At 43.7% G+C, this 21608-nt stretch overlaps 1 protein-coding gene across 1 annotated transcript in view; it reads left to right on the top strand.

Annotated features, from left to right (window-relative positions):
• Positions 1–18963, top strand: part of LOC134442946 (NACHT, LRR and PYD domains-containing protein 3-like) — a 59556-nt gene extending 40593 nt beyond the window's left edge. The window contains exons 13-17 of the mRNA XM_063192904.1: positions 3867–5642; positions 7424–11071; positions 11222–11401; positions 11879–11928; positions 12265–18963. Coding sequence (XP_063048974.1) covers positions 3867–5642; positions 7424–7460 — 1813 coding nt within the window. The 3' untranslated portion in view covers positions 7461–11071; positions 11222–11401; positions 11879–11928; positions 12265–18963. The remainder of the gene's footprint in view (positions 1–3866; positions 5643–7423; positions 11072–11221; positions 11402–11878; positions 11929–12264) is intronic.
• The last annotated feature ends 2645 nt before the right edge of the window (positions 18964–21608 follow it).

The raw sequence follows: 21608 nt of genomic DNA, 5'->3' as shown, positions 1-21608 counted from the left end.
ATGAGTTGTGTGTCAGTGTGTGTATGTTTGGGTTTAGTGCAGAAAGTGCGGTGTGCTTGTGTGTGTGTGTGTGTGTGTGTGTGTGTGTGTGTTTGTGTGTGTGTGTGTGTTTGTATGTGTGTGTGTGTGTGCATGTGTATGTTTTGAGTTAGTGCAGGTTGAAAGTTCAGTCACAGATGTAGTAGTGCAGGTGGAATGTTCAGTCGCAGATATGGTGGTGGGGATGAGGGGGGGAGCGTTGTCAGTGGCCTGGCTGGCTAGAGGCTGACAGTGAAGGGAGAGTGGGTTGAGTGTTCAGTATCTTGATTGCTTGATGCATCGTGCTGCTTGCAAGCCTGGTGGTACGGGAACGGAGGCGCCTGTACCTCTTTCCTGAGGGCAGGAGGCTGAACAGTTTGTGTGCAGGGTGGCTTGTGTCTTTGATGATCATCAGTGCTTTCCGGGTGAGGCGTGCGGTGTAAATGTCCTGCAGGGAGGGGAGTGGTACTCCAATGATCTTCTTCGCTGTGTTCACAACACGCTGGAGTGTCTTCCTGTTTTTCTCCGTGCAGCTTCCTCCCCACACTGTGATGCAGCTGGACACGACGCTCTCTATGGTTCCTCTGTAGAATGTTGTCATGATGGAGGGTGTAGCACTTGCCTTCTTTAGTTTGCGCAAGAAGTAGAGACGCTGATGGGCCTTCTTCGCCAGTGATGTAGTGTTGGTGGTCCAAGAGAGGTCGTCGCTGATGTGCACTCCAAGGAACTTGGTGCTGCTCACTCTCTCCACAGCATCACCGTCGATGGTCAGTGGTGGCAGTTGTTTTTGGACCCTCTGAAAGTTGACGACAATCTCCTTGGTCTTGTTGACATTCATCAGGAGGTTGTTGTCTTTGCACCATCTGGCCAGCAGGTCTACTTCTTCTCTGTAGTGGGTCTCATCGCCCTTAGTGATGAGGCCCACCAGTGTTGTATCATCCGCAAACTTCACTAGATGGTTAGTGCTGTGGGTCGTTGTGCAGTCATGTGTCAGCAGCGTGAACAGCAGGGGGCTGAGTACACAACCTTGCGGAGCCCCCGTGCTCAGGGTCAGGGTGCTTGAGGTGTTATTCCCTACCCGTACTGCTTGTGGTCTCTGCATCAGGAAGTCCAGCAGCCAGTTGCAGAGGGAGGTGCTGAAGCCTAGTTTGTCCAGTTTTCTGATGAGTTGTTGTGGTATTATGGTATTGAATGCTGAACTGAAGTCAATGAACAGCATTCTCACATATGAGTCTTTATTGTCCAAGTGGGTGAGGGCTGGATGGAGGGCAGAGCAGATTGCATCCTCCGTGGATCGCTTGGCTCGGTATGCGAACTGGTAGGGGTCCAGGGTGGGGGGTAGGGTGGCTTTGATGTGTGACAGGACTAGCCGTTCGAAGCACTTCATGATTATGGGCGTCAGTGCTACAGGACGGTAGTCATTGAAGCATGATGGTGATGATTTCTTCGGCACGGGTATGATGGTAGCAGCTTTGAAAAGTGATGGGATGACTGCTTGCTCCAGAGAGATGTTAAAGATGTCTGTGAAGACATCCTTCAGCTCTTCTGCACAATCCTTCAACAATCGGCCAGGTATGTTGTCTGGGCCAGCTGCTTTGCGTGGGTTGATGGTGGCCAGTGTCCTCTTCACACTGGCTGAGGACAGGTACAGGGGTTGATCATGGGGGGGAGGGGGAGTTTTCTGTGGATGAGTGTCATTTTGTGCTTCAAAACGGGCAAAGAAACTGTTCAAGTCGTTTAGCAGAGAGGTGTTGTTGTCACAGCTTCGTGGTGCAGGCTTATAGTCCGTGATGGCCTGTATGCCCTGCCACAGGCTCTGTGCATCTCTGCTGTCTTTGAAGTGTGTTGTTATTTTGTCCGAGTATTCCTTTTTTGCTTTCCTGATGCCCTGGGACAGGTTTGCCCTTGCTGCTTTTAGGCCAGCTACGTCTCCTGCTCTGAAGGCTTTGTCTCTGGCCCTCAGCAGTCTGTGAACGTCTCCTGTGAACCATAGCTTCTGGTTGGCCCTGGTGGTGATGTGTTTTATTTCTGTAACATCATCAATGCATTTTGTGATGTAGGAGGTCACGGTGTCTGTGTACTCCTCAATGTCAATGTGGTTGCTGTGGGTGGCAGCTGTTTTGAAAATGTCCCAATCTGTGGTTTCAAAGCTTGTAGTCTTGTAGTCGTGACACGGCCCCCTCTGGCCATTTTCTCACCTCCTTCAGAGCTGGTTTGGTGAGTTTTACCCTTTGTCTCTAGGCTGGCAGTAGCAGAATCGTTAGGTGGTATGATAGGCCGATGTGGGGGATGGGCTTTGCCTTGTATGCTCCTTGTTGTGGGGTATAAACAAAGTCCAGGGTGTTTTGTCCTCTTGTTGGGAAGTTAACATGTTGGTGAAATTTTGGAAGTACTGTTTTGAGATTTCCGTGGTTGAAATCTCCCATGACCACTGTGAAGGCATCTGGGTGTGCATCTTGTTGTTCACTGATTCCCCGATGCAGCTTGTTCAGTGCCTCGCTTCTGACGCTGTTGTTGTTGCTAGGAGCGAGGTAAACTGCGACCAGTAGAATGGCGGATATTTCTCTTGGTAAATAGAAGGGTCGGCACTTGATGATCATGAACTCCACTAGTGGAGAGCAGTGTCTCTGTACCACCGTAGCATTTTTGCACCAAGCATCATGTGTGTAAACACATATTCCTCCCCCTCGTTTTTTCTCTGCAAGGGCTCTGTCCGCTCGGTGGCACGTAAGTTGCTCCAGTTGTAAAGCCGAGTCGGGTATGCCGTCGTTCAGCCACGATTCTGTGAACACGGTCACACAGCAGTTCCTCACAGTTTTGTTCGCTGATCTTAGTAGCCGTATGTCATCCATCTTATTGTCCATAGATCTTACGTTTGCCAAGAGAATTGATGGTATTGCTGGACGAGTTGGGTTGGCTGCAAGCCGTGTTTCGACGCCACCTCGTTTGCCTCTCTTCCTAATTCTGGAGCACCGCTTTCGCCGTCTCCATGTAGGCGAGGCAGACGGGTCCGATGTATGCCGCCGTAGTATCCCCAGTTCTTCCAGTGTCTCTGTTGGTATATCCAATACATCGCTTAAGTTGTCCATTCTTATCTGCAACAGCTGTTGCCGACTGTACGTGCGTTCCGACATAGTTTCCGACGATAGACATTTCGAAAGACACATTATAACACAAATAAACACTGCGAGTTGGGAGAGTAAGGAGTCGCTGCAGCTGCGTGCGCCACGTCCGTGCTAAATGAAATGTATGGAACTGAATGATAGAGAATGTGCTCTGGAGAATGATGTTGGTGATGAGTTACACACACACACACACACACACACACACACACACACACACACACACACACACACACACACACACACACACACACACACACACACACACACACACACACACACACACACACACCATGACCTCACATACATACAGAATTTGTACTTCATTTATACTAGTTTTACTTAATACTTTGTATGAGATATCACTAAAGGGGCCACTTTCATACATGGCATTTATATTTTTTATACTTTTCAAGGATTTACAAGGATTTAGCACTAAGACAGTGGTAAGTTCTTATAAGTTCTGAACATGTTATTTTCATAAGGAATGTGTATGAATTTTATATATCTTTTCCATATGGGTGTGTGTGGGTGTGCGTGTGCGTGTGCGTGTGCGTGTGCGTGTGCGTGTGTGTGTGTGTGTGTGTGTGTGTGTGTGTGTGTGTGTGTGTGTGTGTGTGTGTGTGTGCGCGTGTGTGCGCGCGTGTGTGTGTGTGTGTTGTAAAGCACTTCATAATACATTCAAATTAAACTGTGAAAAGTACATCATATTTGTTTGATTTACAGATGTGAAAGGATTTGTGTGCAGAATCATAAAAACGTTCTGAAAGAGAAGTCTCAGTGTTTGACTGAGGGAATCTCCAAGCAGGTAAACCCCACACTCCTCAATGAGATCTACACAGAGGTCTACATCACAGAGGGGGGCTGTGGAGAGGTCAATGACGAACATGAAGTCAGACAGATTGAGGCAGCATCCAAGAGATCAGCTACACATGACAAACCAATCAAATGCAATGACATCTTTAAACCCTTACCTGGACAGGAAAAGGACATTAGAACTGTAGTGACAAAGGGAGTGGCTGGCATTGGGAAAACAGTCTCTGTGCAGAAGTTCATTCTCGACTGGGCTGAAGGAAAAGCCAATCAGGATATCCACTTCATATTTCCTCTTCCTTTCCGTGAGCTTAACTTAGTGAAGGAGGAATATCTCAGTTTAGTGGGTCTGATTAAACGATTCTTTGGTGACACTCATGATTTCAGCATGTTCACTGAAGATAAATGCAAAGTGCTGTTCATCTTCGATGGTCTCGATGAGTGTCGGATTCCTCTGAATTTCCACTCCAACCCAGAGTGTTGTGATGTAACAAAAGCAACCACAGTGTCTGCTTTGCTCACAAACCTCATCCAGGGGAATTTGCTGCCCTATGCTCTCCTGTGGATCACCTCCAGACCAGCAGCAGCCAATCAGATCCCTCCTATGGACCAGGTGACAGAGGTACGTGGGTTTAATGACCTCCAGAAGGAAGAGTACTTCAGGAAGAGAGTCAGTGACGAGGACCTGGCTAGCAGATCCATCACACACCTGAAGTCATCCAGGAGCCTCTTCATCATGTGCCACATTCCTGTCTTCTGCTGGATTGCAGCCACTGTGCTAGAGATAATGTTGGGAGAAAGAAACACAGGAGAGATCCCCAAGACCCTCACTCAGATGTACACACACTACCTGATTATTCAGACCGAAGTCAAACAGAAGTACACAAACAGAAAAGAGACGGATGAAGGGATGATTTTCAAACTGGGGAAACTTGCTTTTCAGCAGCTGCAGAAGGGCAATCTGATCTTCTATGTGGAGGACCTGAGAGAGTGCGGCATTGACATCTGTGAGGCATCAGTGTACTCAGGAGTGTGTACCCAGATCTTCAGAGAGGAGGCTGGGCTGTACCAGGGGAAGGTGTTCTGCTTTGTGCATCTCAGCATTCAGGAGCATCTTGCTGCATTATATGTGCACCTCACCTCCATCATAAGGAAGAAGAATGTTCTAAAGAAATTACTATCCATGACTGGCCAGTTTTCCAGGTCCCCATCTGTTACTGTGTCTTTCTATGAGCTGCACAAGATGGCAGTTGATCTGGCCTTAAAGAGCAAAAACGGACACCTGGACCTTTTCCTCCGCTTCCTCCTGGGCCTCTCACTGGAGTCCAATCAGAATCTATTGAGAGATCTGCTGCCACAGGTAACCGCCCAATCACAGAGCACAGAAAAAACTGTCCACTACATCAAGAAGAAGATCAGGAAAAATCCCACATCAGAGAAATGCATGAATCTGTTCCATTGCCTCAGTGAGCTAAATGACCAGTCCCTAATGGAGGAAATCCAGAACTACCTGAAGACATCAGGAGGTCTAGAGGGAGCCAAACTCTCCCCTGCACAGTGGTCAGCTGTGGTGTTTGTGCTGCTGACCTCAGATCAGCAGCTGGATGAGTTTGACCTGAACAAATATGGCGGATCAGAGGAATGTATGCTGTGGCTGATGCCTGTGGTCAAGGCCTCCAGATCAGCACAGTAAGTCAGTCACCATTATAATCATGAAGTGTGTGTGTGTGTGTGTGTGTGTGTGTGTGTGTGTGTGTGTGTGTGTGTGTGTGTGTGTGTGTGTGTGTGTGTGTGTGTGTGTGAGAGAGAGAGAGAGAGTGTTGTAACAGTGTCATTATGTTGACATGTATCATGATGTTTCCCCAGGCTGTGTGTGTGTGTGTGTGTGTGTGTGTGTGTGTGTGTGTGTGTGTGTGTGTGTGTGTGTGTGTGTGTGTGTGTGTGTGTGTGTGTGTGTGTGTGTGTGTGTGTGTGTGTGTGAGTGTGTTGTAACAGTGTCATTATGTTGACATGTATCATGATGTTTCCCCAGGCTGCGCGCGTGTTTGTGTGAGTGTGTGTGTGTGTGTGTGTGTGTGTGTGTGTGTGTGTGTGTGTGTGTGTGTGTGTGTGTGTGTGTGTGTGTGTGCGCGCGTGCGCACTCACGTGCAGGTGTGTTCATTGTAACAGTGGCAGCGGTGTGGTATTATATTATCATATTGAGTATATTACTATATTATCATGTTTCCCCATTTGTGTGTGTGTGTGTGTGTGTGTGTGTGTGTGTGTGTGTGTGTGTGTGTGTGTGTGTGTGTGTGTGTGTGGGTTTTACTGGATGTGCGCGCATCACCTACACTATCGCTTTTTAAACGTTTTTTATTGCAGTCGTTCAGCTGTGAGATACATCTTACTAGGGGAGAAAATATTGAATGCGATACAGTGTTTCCCACAGAAATTTTGGAAACTATGGGGGCAGCCGGGGGGGGGGGGGGGGATTTGCAAAATGGCAAAACAATGAGTACAGTATGACATTGGCGCATGGAGAAACTATAGGCCTACGCCTACATTTCAGCCGTTTATATTTTGAGAAATAAGGCTAAGCTTACATAATACACATGCAGGGGTCTATGTAATGACAAAAATAATAAAACAAAATAGGAGCAGAGATAAGAATTTAAGATTGCTATGAAATTGTTAACGCATAAACAAAAAGGGTCTAAGGGTAGGCTATGCCTTTTCCCCACACACACATAGGCGTACACATTCTACATGAGGGGTGCTGGTCACAGGGCCAGTTTTTCAAAATTCCTCCCATTAAAAGGGCTGAACAACATATTACACATTTATGTCTATATTCACATTCATTACACATTCATTTCTATATGCAGCCTGATGTCTCCTCTGCCTTGTCAATGAAGGCCTGTCACCTAACTCATTACAACGGTAAAACAAAGCCTGGGGAGTGTTAGTAAACTCATCCCAACTGTCCCTTTTGTTTTTTTTTTTTTATTGCTCCCAAACCCAAGTTAACTACAACAACTTGACAAGGCTTTTGATCCCTCTCTCTTTCAAGCACTTGTGGTTTTCTCTATAGGATGTATTTACTCCAGGAGGAAAATGCGAAGGAAATCGTAATTGAAATCGCTTTTAACAAACACGGAAATCGTAAAAAAAAAAAAAAAAAGGAAAAAAAAAAAAAAATTTTTTTTTTTTTACATTTTCGGAAACTATGGCGGCCAAATTTAAACTATGGCGGGCCGCCATAGTTTCCTCAATGTATGGGAAACACTGCGATAGCACGGCTGGGTAAAGTAATATTTAATGTTTACGCGCAACTGCTGCGACGAAATTAGCCGGCGTGCAATCTATGCCGTGCCTCTTTGTGACATTTGCCACTATTTTTTGCTATCACCAAAATGGTCACTTCGGTGGTAGCAGAGATCAAAGAGGAACTTGCATCGATCGAGAAACTAATTTCATCCCTACTGCAGAAACAAGTTGACATTGTTGCTAGGCTTGCCTCGTTAGAGGAATCGGAGAAAGGCCTACCTGACCCCTCAACCGCGGGTGTCATCTCGGGCTCTATCCCAGGCCCCTCCACCTGGTCTACGGTGACTGCTGGCAAGATCCGACGCTCACCTCCTCCTGTCCTTACGTGCTCCGAAGGCGTTTGTCATGACCTGGAACTTTACAACTCCTTTGCTCCTCTCGCTGATCTCCCAATGTCGCCATCGAGTGTGGTCCCCGGGCTCCCCGACGGCCCTGGGCCGGAGAGGCGCCCCCCGCCTGCTTCCACCCCAGGCTGCCCAGCATCGTCAACGGTGAAAGGAAAGGGAGGCCGCAAAGCTACATCCAAGCGGAACAGGTCTCCTAGTGATGATCATCCCACTCCAGACAAGCGTCCCAGGGTCTCCTCGTCATCATGCGGACCGATCTCCACCACCCGGCCATGGAGTGGTTAGCTCCGGTAACGTCTCCCCTTCTGTCTGTCCATCTCTACCATCGTACTCTGTGAGCTCCACTGCTGAGTGCCGAGTGACTAACAACAACAATGCTACTAACCCTGACAGCTGCCTTTGGCTTCTAAAACAACGATCCACTATGACCAATGATACAGTAAGTAAGGAGATAAGGTACGTTCTACTCTGTTGTGATGCAACGGTGGGGGGGCGGGACGTCGCCATGTTGGCGGCGGAAGTAGGCAGTAGAGTGCCTTTTTCCATGCTTCTCTATGTGCGACTTAAAGCAATGTACCTCAGAAGCAATTCATGCCATGCATGCTCTGTTTCTTTCAAACGATAGTTTCCCATCCCTTTCAAACCACCCCGGTATTCTTTTTTGACTTACCCCTTGTTTTAAAGTGTTATTAAAATAGTTTAAATGACCAATGAGCGCTGTTATCTGGGTTGATTGACAGTTGACATTCTTTAGAATTATTTTTTGATTGACAGGGCGTCGTCAAGGAGACGTTCGACTCAGTCAGTCCCGCGCCGGTGTCGTGCCAAAAAGTCCCTCCAGGGAAGTCCCTACTTTGAACAACTTCATCACGACTTTGATGGATTATTTCATTGATTCACTTTCCTAATACTTAGGTCTTGTTGTGCCTTTGGATGTACTAATCCGTATTCTGTCGGAAGCTCTGCTGTTTTGGTAAGTAAAATGAAAAAAAAAAGTACAAGAGCTCTGTGGCTGTTTGACCAAAATGACTGAGGTGTACGATATTCTAGCTTGTTATTAGCTCTTGTTGATCAATATGTAAATAGAGCTCTAGCTGTGTTTGGTGTTTGGTCTGTCGATTTGTTAAGCAACTTAATTCTAAGTTGAATGTCATTCGTATTATGACCAAAGCGTGTATGTTTTGGCGTGCATCAGGTGTGTAGACACCCTCCCTCCGTACCGTAATCTGCAAATAGCTCATCGTACTCCTGTCAACGTCTTCTTGGTGCAAAGATATTGCTTTCTGCAGCTAGCATGCATGGTCGTGTGTGTGTGTGTGTGATTTCACCAGCTGCTATGCGGTTGACTCGGAGGAGAGATAAACATATAGGCGAGTACATCTATGCAAAAAAAAGACCTAACCCCCAAAAAATTGATACAAATGGTTTTTCAACTGATTTTGTTACCTCTAAGTGTCCTTAATAACATACTAAAAATCTAGTTAAATCTGACTTCAGGAAAGGTGTCATTTTCAAGATCAAAGTTTTTTAAAATAAAGGTTACTACATGATAATTACATTGGCATGAACTAACATGTTTTCAGGATCTGTTTGTTTGGAGTGCTGTTTGGGTGGATAAAGACACTACTGCTATGATAATATCCATGTGCTGTTTGTCAGGGCACATCATCAGTGATGAATCATGGTGTCACTAGGTAATTTGGGTCTTTCAGCATCTGAACTGAATAGACAGTAGCCACTACATGTGTAAGTAGAGGGCAAGGTGAAACGGTTGGTACTGGAGACAGACAATGTCCTGAAAGGACATAGGGCTTTAGCATAGCTTTCGGGTAAGCCAGAGTAGGGCCTGTTGTAGCTTCATAGGCAAGGGTCAGGGCCTTGTATTCAGTTAGGGCATGAAAAAGAGAACATGACTGGGAAACTGAGGCTATGTGGTCAGAGAATAATAGATCGTCATCAACAATGACACCTAGATTTCTTGTGACCTTATTTGATGCAACAGTAGCAGAATCCATATTGAGCTCGATATCATGGCAACCTAAATCTTTGGCTGGGATCACCAGCAGTACATTTGGGCGAGGCTCAACTGAAGGTTGCATTCCTTCATACTTGTGGATAGTTCAGAGAGGCAAGCGGAAATGTGTGTGACCATGGAGTCATCTGGCACAAAGTAACTGTGCTTCATCGGTGTAACAGTAGTATGAGAAGCTGTGAGAACAGATAACATGGCCCAGTGATGTGGTGTACATGGCAAATAGGAGTCCCAGCACCAGCCTTTAGGACACCTCTGTGGAGAGGCTATGATTTGAGGACAGCTGACCTTGCCCTTGATACATGCTAAGAATGATACCACCAGAATGTCTGGAAGAACTTGAGACACATAAAACTCAATTATTTATCTAAGAGAGATGTTAAATAATCATGTTTTGAAAACAAAAATGCTAGCTGGTGTGTCTGCACAAAGATTTTTAGATTTACTACAAAACAAAAAGAGATGTCCATAATCTCTTCTGAAGATATCTTCTGGCTTCCTAGAAACAAAATAAAAGAGTAATTTTGAGCTTGGCTTTTTTAGATTTTGAGGTTTTGCATTTTGAAATGTAATGCATATTTAATTAGATATAGTCCAATTACCATATTAAAACATAACATTTCAGAAAACTTGCAATACATTTTTTCTCACAAATATGTGAGTAATCACCAGATTAAGTTTCATGGTGATATTGGCAAGCTAAATTTTTTGGCCTATTCACCTGGTGTGTCTCTTGACCCTTATAATAAGCCTATGGCAGCCATGTTGAAAAACTCATTTCCCAAAGTCAGATTTTACTAGATTTTTAGTATGTCATTTAGCAGGTCCAATAGTAATAGAATCCATAAAAAAACCTTTTGTATCAATTTTTTTGGGGTTAAACCCTAAATGTACTCGCCTAATAGCCCGAGAACAATATAAACCATTTGTTTAATGCATTTCGAGCACATAATAGACAACCCAGAATTGCCCCTAGCACCACTCAACTACAGGCCTGTTCAAACAAGAATTCACGACGAGACGTTGTCTGTTGTTTACATACTGTAGTTCTAGGCAATGCAAGGACCGTCTGTCCTTGCATTGCCCAGCAGCTAAAACATTCAATGCTATCGCACTTTATGGCTTTTGAGTAAAAATTCGCCTCATTAGAACCAGTTCTATAAGGACTGATGGGACATAGGATATGATGCTCTGTCTAGTCAGTTTTGCTGTTTCACTCAAAACATTGCGATCAATGCCACGTCGTCTAAATGGAAGCGGCTGGATGTATTGCGTTGTGTCGTTTGATTAGGTGTGTATCCTGCTTGTCTTTCAGAGCACTTCAGGCGTCGGTGTAACGCTCTTCGCTCAGCATCCAAACCGTGCCACCTCCACCAACAGCCAGAAGATCAGCTGTCGATGGGGCATGCGTTATCACTACCAGAGCAACGGTTAGTAATGTATCAAACATATACCTGTACTAATGGTATGCCACTGTCAAATGTTGCATGTGAAGTGAAATGCCTTACCATTAGCCTATATTCCTGGGAACATCGTGTGTGTCTCATTTGACTTATCTGTAGCTTATTATGTTGTTATAGAGGTGCCATTCCAGTGAGATTTCCACAAAGAGAAGTGTCAAGTGTCAAACAGATGCACCATGGACCCTTTCAACCTCAACACCAGTCCAACCAAGGTCAAGTAAAACATCCAGGTTAGAGGAGGAAGAGGACAGTATCACAACACCACCTGACCCCTTGATATCTGGCATTTGGAGAATGGTAAGTGTCTTGAGCTGATCAATGTTTATAAACAGAATGTTTGGATGCACATAGGCCTAACTTGCTTTTTGTGTCGTCTGATCAGTGTTCAGCAAGTTACTGAAAAGCTGCAATACATTACCGATTACACGTTACTGTCATTTTAAAATAATCCCTCACATCATAATATTACTAAATGTATGTAGGCCATTACACTTACTTTGCATTACTTCAATTACTTTAGCCAAAATATGGATCTGGTGATTTACAAAAGTAATGCATTACATTGTGGTTTCCGAACTTTTTTCCATGTGCACCCCCTTGTACATTTCAATGTGGTTTGCGCAACCCCTAAGTGATGGTCCTCTTGTGGTAGGCCACGCACCCCCAGGGGTGCTCACACCCCAGTTTGGGAAACCTGGCCGTAATGAATTACTTTTGTAATGTGTTACCCCCAACACTGCGTTTAATTTGGTGCATATTCTGTTTGTCTTTCAGGGCACATCACAGTCGTCTGTGTGACACCCCCTCGCTGCATGATCATCTCGGTATGCACAGCAGTCTGAGGGGACATTAGTACATATCAATATATCAAAAACATACCTACACTACTGCTATGAGACATGTTATGTGCTTGGAAAGTGAGGTGCACTACTGCTGTTCTAAGCCTAAGCTCTCTGTATGGCTAAGGGGTGGTACGGTCATTGGCACTCGACGTCACATAGGCTGTCTACCCTCGGCCTACATATTCCTGAGAACTTTGCGTGTGCCTTATTTGGTTGCTGAAAATCAAGTCTGCACACTAAGCTCTCATTTCACTTACTTACTGTGATGGTATGATTCTTACATTAATTATTTTGCTATTGGATTTGTGTTTGTTACAGCTGAAGATGTGTACAGTACCCTGCCTGCATCCTACCACCACAAGTTCACCTCAGAGGATCTGCTGTCGACAACCATTGTGAAATCGTTGCAATTATGAAACACACTTAATAAATGCTAGTACATCACACACATTTTGTTTCTGAATTGTTTTTCAATATTGATTAACACACTGTTGTTACAACATCTGTTTAGGTCAGGGGTGGGGAACCATGCCTCAAGGGCCGTTTACGGCCCCTCAGGCCATCTTATCCGCTACCCAATATAATTTTAATATTGTACAGCTTTAAATGAAATATGACATTTTGTAAAGGCATCTTAGAAATTACATCAGCAATACAATTAAGTTATATTCAAGGGACCAAGAGAAGGTGGGGTCTGTTGTAAAGCTGGCCACCTTCAATATAGGCCAAAAAAGCTGGGGGAAATCCTGTTTTGTGTTCATAGTACGGCCCTTGGAGGACTTACATGGTCGTTGAAGGACTTTGAAGTGGCCCCTCAAATGAAAAAGGTACCCTACCCCTGGTTTAGACGAATGTCCAGACAAATGTTAAGAATTGAAGTACTGCATTTCTTAGAAGTGGGAAAGAACGTCCACATAATGATTTGCACGTTTAGAAAGCACACATGTAAGAAGACACTGAAGTCAAGATTTCACTTTTATCTGAATTTCAAGTACTCAAAATACCAGATGGTGTAATTGTCATACTGTATTACCTATGCTTTATAACTGAAAGGTTTTGGGTTGCCTACCGTTTACTTAAGTAATATGATTTAAGAATGAGAAGGTTTTTTTTTTTTTATTCTGAATCTTCTCGAAAACTGTGGGGAGGGGGGTCATGATTGCTTGACTGCAATCTTCACTCTGGATGACAGCTTGATGATGAGGAGCCTTTCTTCAACGTCCATGGTTTCAGGTTTCAGGTTTCAGGTTTATTTATTTAAAAAGGGACAGCATATATTACCAGCATTTAAAAAAATGATAAATACACAAGATTATAGCCATGAGGCTAATTTCCATCTTTTGTCCCTTGACAGGTTTGATGTTCCTTAAAAAAAAACCAAGGTTAAAACAAAACTAAAAATACACAGTTATAGTACACAGTTGTAAAATTATAGCCAAAGATATGTCACACAGTTTAAAAAATAAATAATACAAAATACAGTTACAAGATAAATTAAAGCCGCAAGCGGCCTTGGCGGGCCCTCGCACCTGCGGCCCGGGGGCCGTAGCATGACGCCCTGCACTAATACACCCATACCTGTGAAAAACGGAAGAAGCAATTTTGTAGCATTAACATTAGCATCTAGGTTTATCATTAGCATTAGCATTAGCGATGCCATTAGCAGTAGTTGTAGTCTGTACAACGTTCGGTTCACGAGATATTGAAGAAAATCGAATTAGCATGAATTAGCATTCAAAATTAGCATTAGCATTGTCATGATAAGTGTGTTGCTATGAACCCCTAAAACAAAAATGGAGTCTGTACGACGTTCAGTTCCCAAGATATTGAAGAATTACACTATTCCTGCAGTTCCTTTGCCTACCACATGGTGGTGCTATACCTTATATACTGTACATTTCAGGCTTATAGAAGAGTTAGTATTTATTATGTGCATACATGTGTGCGTTTGCACTGTTTAAAAACATTCCAAACTGAAATGGTGGCCAACTTCCTGTTTTAAAATGCCAAAAAAGTCCAAATATATCACTTCCTGTTGGGCGTGGCCATATCGTTGTACGGACTTTATTGTGCGCCTTAGTTAGATACACAACTTAAAACAACTCCCGAGTCTGTAGCTCAAAGTAGATGTTGGCCCCGCCCCTAAATGTGTTTGGGGGCGTGGCCTCTCTTTCAGGCATATTGAAAAGTTAGTATTCATTATATGCATACGTGTGTGCGTTTGCACTGTTTTAAATCACTCCAAACTGAAATGGTGGCCAACTTCCTGTTTTGAAATGCCAAAAAAGTCTAAATATCTCACTTCCTGTTGGGCGTGGCCATATCATTGTATGGACTTTATTGCTCGCCTTATTGAGATACACAACTTAAAAAAACTCCCGAGTCTGTAGCTCAAAGTAGATGTTAGCCCCGCCCCTAAACGTATAAGGGGGCGTGGCCTCCATTTCAGGCATATACAAAAGTAAATAGTCATTATATGCATACATGTGTGAGTTTGCACCATTTGAAAACACTCCAAACTGAAATGGTGGCCAACTTCCTGTTTTAAAATTAGATGCCTAAATTCATTAAGCCGCCATCTTGTCAACTTACGAGATATCAAAAATTCCTTTGCAATTTGTCATCATCAATGCCTTGAGGTCATGTACAACGAATATAAAGTGAGTGCGATGTTTTCAAATGACATTCCATGTAAATTTGGAAAAAGTACAATTATCTCACTTCCTGTTGGGCGTGGCTAATGGGTTGGCATTGCAAATTTGTTTGGTTTAGTGAGATACATATGCATATTTTTTTTCGTGGCCCAACGACAAACTCGTCTTCGGTGCTCGGCTTCGCCTTCGGTGCTCGGGCCCTAAATACCCAAATAAGTTAGAAGAGCAGCTGCCAGTAGTAGCCTAACTATGGGAAATTATGTTGACAGCTTTGAGAATCTAATAACCACTGTTTTAACTGTTTGCTGAATGAGTGTACTGTTGGCAGTGCTTTAATTTGACTGGGAATTGTGTTCCAGGTGTGAGAGACTCTCTAGGAGAAAACAGCCTGACTAAAAGCGCTCTTTCTAAAAGGAACAGAGCAATCACCCCTGGAACTGGCTCTGGTAACCCTGTTTATACTTTTTGTAATAAATATCTGTAGAGGAGGAGGGGCCAGGCCATGGAGAATTTTATATAATAAAATTGAATCATTATATTTAATGTAGTTATCCCAGTCCAACAGTTTGTGTTTTTTCAGTATTTTACAGTGATGATAAGTTTTGGGCTTTCTATCCAAGATTTTCAGTGCTTGTTTGTATAATGTTTTAATGGCTTTTAAGGTTGTGACATTTGCTGATGCCCAACTAGTTAGACAGTAGGACATATGTGACATAATCATTGCGTTAAAATACAGTGTAGCTGACTCAAAGGTTAAATTATTCCTAATGTACCTGAAATTAGCTAGATTAAATTTTATTTTGCCTGTAGTTTTTTTAACATGTTGCTTGAAACCAAGTTGTGCATCTATTATAACACCAAGGTATTTAAAGTCTTGGACAACATCCAGTTTCTCACCATGCACCATGATGCTGGGGTCTGGTTCAGTAGTAACCCTTTTAGATAAATACATACAAACAGTCTTTGACACATTGAGATGAAGACGTGAGTGTTGTAGCCATGTACACACATTGTTCATGACTGATGTTAACTGTTGTGCAGCTAGACGTTTGTCTTTTACGTGGATGTATAATACTTTAATAATAGTTTGTGTCTGTCAAACGGAAAGGTTTAATTAATTGTTTTGCACGTAATTTGTAGAGGGATTTATACACAGCAGCTGTGAGTACATATGCTAAATGTCCGTATAAGGGGTTAACTTGGTGTGGCAGACAATGACCTAATAATATTTAACGCCAATGGTCGCAGATGTTAAAATATTCAACGTGAAACCGAACATCCAAGGGCTGTCGCCTGCACAACTTCAATGATGCTACTGAGATAGGGCCTACATTGAAGACTTGAATAATAGTTTTCGGCCAAATAATACGAAGACCCCGTGTACAGTTCAGTTTGCAACTGTACAATGTGTCTGTACATTACAACATGCCGTTACAAGGTGGTGAAGTTAAGTAAGTTAGATCTAATGCCATTTGGCAGGCTCAGGTTAGCCGCTAAGCTAAATAATATTACCGTATGATGGTTTCATAAGCCCTTCAAGATTTCGTTGGCCCTAGTACCATTACATAAATTTCATATTGCTATTCTCCACACTTACCGATCACCAGTTGTATCTCAACTTGCGTTGGTGGTTTTGTGACAATCAAGGTTTTCTGTGTTGACTATTTCCACATATGAAAACTTGTTTCAATATCTTGAGACGCCATGACATATTTTCATCTAACGGCGCGGCAGCATTGGGTGGGAGGGCGGGACATATGACTTCAAGTAGGGGTTTTCGGATTGGCTGGCGCTGTCAGCGATGTTGACCTATCAGCAATGTAGCTCAACGTTGCCAAGGTGATTATTTCACTTCCGTATTTTGGAGGCGGAAGTAAATCAGCCACGGTTGCATCAAAACCGTTGAGTTCTATGGAACCACCTTCTCCCCTTATGTAGACCTCCTTGACTATGACTGTCATGTCCGGTGTAAGCCAGAAATATTGATTGTCGGTGACTCAATTGTTCGACAGTTAATTATCCCCAGTGCAATCACCGTCTCCCTCTCAGGTGGTAGAGTCAGTGACATTTCCAAACTTATCCCCTCTCTCCTCGACTGGCACCCTAGTGTCAACACTGTCATCGTTCACGTGGGGACCAATGACGTCATGGCAAGAAGTTATAAACTACAAACTGAACTCGAATCCCTCTGTCTCGCCATAGAACGTTTGGGCAAGCGCTGATGTCTGGCCCGATTCCTCTCATCTCCTGGAAACATGAGCGGTTCAGTAGGCTGTACAGTTTGCACAACTTTTTAAAGAATCTTTGCTATGCTACTGGACAAGGTTTTATTTCTAATTTTGACATTTTTTGGACCAATGCAAAGCTGTATAGGTCTGATGGGTTACATCCCAACAAAAAGGGCACTCAGGAATTAACTAAAAATGTTATTCATTTTATTGCTTCACTCTGACACATACCCCCACAGCATGACCCAAGTCAGTCAGCTAATGTTCCCATCTTAGAGAGCATGGGCCTTGCTGGTTTTGAAAATATGCAGATAAGGGGACCCATGGACAATCTCTCTATCCCAGTTCTATCAACTAAGCGAGGTCTCTTGAGGACATGTACACATTCCCCAAGGAGGGCAAATTTGGAAAATCTCAGATTTGTTCCAAAAAAACCTCAGAATGCCACAGTGGAAATGCCTCCAATACTCAGTGTTAAACTAGCTTTGCAGAATGCTAGATCTCTGAGGAACAAGCCTTTTGTAATTAATGAGTTTATCTGTACCCACAACCTTGATTTTTTTATTTTTAACTGAAACATGGCTGAAAAAATCCACTAGCGCTATCACACTTATAGAAGCAACTCCGCCACACTTTAATTTCATTAGTACAGAAAGGCAGAATAAGCAGGAAGGGGGGATAGCAATTATTTTCAAGACACTGTTTCAATGTCAAAAGACAGCACTAGGTGAATTTTCTTCCTTTGAATACTTAGCTGCAGTTGTTAAATGTTCTTCTGACATACTGTTATTGACTATTTACAGACCGCCAAGACTTTCTGCACCACTCTTCTTAGAGGAGTTTGGTGAGCTGCTGTCGAATGTTTGTGTGGACTATGGAAGCTTGTTTATCTCAGGCGATTTTAACTTTCATTTGGACGACTTAGAGAATGCCTATGCTAAGGAATTTTTAAGTCTTCTTGACATTTTTAGCCTTTCACAGCATGTAACAGGTCCAACACACAGCCAAGGTCACACTCTAGATTTAATTATCACAAAAGGTCTTAATGCTTGTGCTAGTGTGAAAGACTATGGCTTTTCTGACCATTACTGCATTTTTTCTGATGTTTCTATGTACCCTCATGTTCAAAGGGAATCTGTTACAGTCAAAAAATGAATAATCAACTGTGAGACAGCCTCACTCTTTCAGCAAGCACTCTCAGAGATCCAAAGTCAAACTTCAGAGAGTGCAGATGATCTCATGGTGTCACGCTCCAGTCCTGACTGTAAGCAGTGGTAGCCCTGCACTTTCCACTCCATGGTTTCCTTGTGACCATGCCCTCTGGTGGCCCAGGCGCTGAACTTCCACCACTCTTCCAACAACCTATCACCAGCCTGGTTTCAGCTTCACCTGTGTCAACTCTCCTAATCACCCTCGGCTTTAAATCCTGACCTGGGACTCTGCTCATTGCAAGTTTGTTTGTTTTCTGTCTGTATGTGAAACATTCTTGTCATGCCCTGATCCTGATCAAGTGCCACGTGAGTTTTTGGACTGCTTTTGAGAATTCTTCCTTTTTTTTGAACTTTTGAATTTTTGCCACATGTGCTTTGCATTGGACTACTGTTGGGAACTGAGCTTTGAGTTTTTGCCATGTGTGCCTCGCATCTTGATTTTTGAACCATTTTGACTGTTCTGGAGTTTTTTGCCACGGGAGCTTTGCATTTTGATTTTGAACTGTTCTAACTGTCTTGGAGTTTTTGCCACTTGTGCCTATTTTTGGTTTATGGATTTTCTGAGCATTTTGCCACTGTGACCTTCCTGTGTTTTGACTTTTTTGCCACGTGAATATTTTTGTGAAGACCTGCTTTTCATTTTTTGCCCACTGATACCCTGAACTGTGCTTGTCCTGAACATTGTTTTTTTTGCCTCACCCCACCATCTTCTTGCCCTGAAATAAACCTCACTCTGATTGCCATTTTTTGTCCTGGTCTGCTTCTGGGTTTCCAAGTACTGTTCTGACACATGGTCAATTTTAATTCAAGGATGTCCCTCATTATGGATGTTATTGCCCCCGAAAAAATCTAAACAGTGAGACATCAAAAAGCACCTTGGAGAATGAATCCTGCAGTTAAATTGCTAAAGCAAGAATGCAGGAGGGCTGAAAGACAGTGGCGTAAATCCAAACTTGAAGTCCACTACCAAATCTATAAACACACACTCTCGAAACACAACCAAGAAATTTCTAAAGCTAGACAATCTTTTTTCTCTGACACACGACTGCACAACGACCCACAGCACTAACCATCTAGTGAAGTTTGCGGATGATACAACACTGGTGGGCCTCATCACCAAGGGCGATGAGACTCACTACAGAGAAGAAGTAGACCTGCTGGCCACATGGTGCAAAGACAACAACCTCCTGCTGAATGTCAACAAGACCAAGGAGATTGTTGTCAACTTCCAAAGGGTCCAAAAACAACTGCCACCACTGACCATCGACGGCGATGCTGTGGAGAGAGTGAGCAGCACCAAGTTCCTTGGAGTGCACATCAGCGACGACCTCTCTTGGACCACCAACACTACATCACTGGCGAAGAAGGCCCATCAGCGTCTCTACTTCCTGCGCAAACTAAAGAAGGCAAGTGCTACACCCTCCATCATGACAACATTCTACAGAGGAACCATAGAGAGCGTCGTGTCCAACTGCATCACAGTGTGGGGAGGAAGCTGCACGGAGAAAAACAGGAAGACACTCCAGCGTGTTGTGAACACAGCGAAGAAGATCATTGGAGTACCACTCCCCTCCCTGCAGGACATTTACACCACACGCCTCACCCGGAAAGCACTGATGATCATCAAAGACACAAGCCACCCTGCACACAAACTGTTCAGCCTCCTGCCCTCTGGAAAGAGGTACAGGCGCCTCCGTTCCCGTACCACCAGGCTGGCGAGCAGCACAATGCACCAAGCGATCAAGATGCTGAACACTCAACCCACTCTCCCTCCACTGTCAGCCTCTAGCCAGCAAGGCCACTGACAACCCCCCCCCCCCCCCCATCCCCCACCACCATATCTGCGACTGAACATTCCACCTGCACTACTATACTTGTGACTGAACTTTCAACCTGCACTAACTCAAAACATACATGCACACACACACACACACACACACACACACACACAAGCACCCCCCTACACACACATACACACACACACACACACAAGCACACTGCACTTTCTGCACTAAACCCAAACATAAACACGCTGACACACACTGACACACACACACACACAGACACACGAACACACACACAGACGCACACCGCACCTTCTACCTGCACTAAACACACACACACACACACACACACACACACACACACACACACACACACACACACACACACACACACACACACACACACACACACACACACACACACACACACACACACACACACACACTGCTGCTGGTGTACTTGACAGACCTTTTTAATATTTATTTTTCTTCAAAATGCTACTATTACCATGTCAGAACGCTATAAAGGACTTTTTTTAGGAAAAGCACAAAAGCACAACAATACCTCTTAATGTATGTCCTCTACAAGTCTTCTGTTGTCCAGTCTTGCACTTTAAATGTCTGTATGAGCACTGTCTATGTCCATACTGTCTTAAGTCCATGTATAAGTACTGTCTATGTCTATACTGTCTATGTCCTTACCTAGATTAGTCTATGTCTGTATGGGAAAGCAAGAAATGTAATTTCAAATTCTTTGTATGACCAGTGCATGTAAAGAAATTGACAATAAAACCTACTTGACTTGACTTGACTAATTATCAGAAATATTAATAATGCACGCGTCCTGTTTGGCACCGTGGAAAAGCTAGCAAGGCCACCAAATCAAATGCCCTCTGAGTTCCTCTCAGTTAGCAAATGCAATGAATTCGCATCCTTCTTCAAAGGAAAGATTGGAAAAATACGTACAAACATACTCGCACAGGTGCAACCGGCCCATGATTCGGACCAACTTGCCACGGTGAAGTTAAATCTTAACCTCATGAGAAATTTTCACCTAGTTGATGTCGACATTCTTAATAGAACAGTGCAAAGGCTTAGCTCCTCTACATCTGACTTAGATATTCTACCAACAGCCTTCTTCACATCCATCTTACATCTAATATCACCAGATGTACTTCAGATCATCAACACCTCACTACAAACAGGCATATTCCCTGGCTGCCTGAAAGAAGCAGTTGTGAAACCCCTACTAAAAGAGAACAACTTGGATGCACTGGTACTAAACAACTATAGGCCCATATCAAATCTACCATTCATGGGTAAAATAATAGAAGAAACTGTTTTTAACCAATGAACTGCCTTCCTAATGTCTAATAGCTACCTTGATAAGTTTCAATCAGGTTTCCGTGCCTACCACAGCACTGAAACGGCTCTTATTAAAGTAATGAATGACATAAGATTGAATTCTGATGCTGGCAAATCATCCGTCTTGGTGCTACTCGACTTAAGTGCTGCTTTCGATACAGTTGATCATGCCATGCCTACATAGACTGGAACACTGGGTTGGCTTTACAGGCATAGTGATCAACTGGTTAAAATCGTACTTACAACACAGACGTTTTTTTGTCGCCATTGGAAGACATACCTCATCACCGATGTCCCTTAACTGTGGGGTCCCACAGGGCTCCGTTCTGGGACCACTACTGTTCAATCTGTATATGCTGCCACTAGGACACATTATGGAGAATAACTCCATAAATTACCATAGCTATGCAGATGATACCC

This window comes from Engraulis encrasicolus, unplaced genomic scaffold (genome assembly GCF_034702125.1).
Source record: "Engraulis encrasicolus isolate BLACKSEA-1 unplaced genomic scaffold, IST_EnEncr_1.0 scaffold_26_np1212, whole genome shotgun sequence".
NCBI lineage: Eukaryota > Metazoa > Chordata > Actinopteri > Clupeiformes > Engraulidae > Engraulis > Engraulis encrasicolus.
The sequence above is the reverse complement of the archived record's forward strand: the minus strand, read 5'-3'. Positions and strand labels throughout refer to the sequence as shown.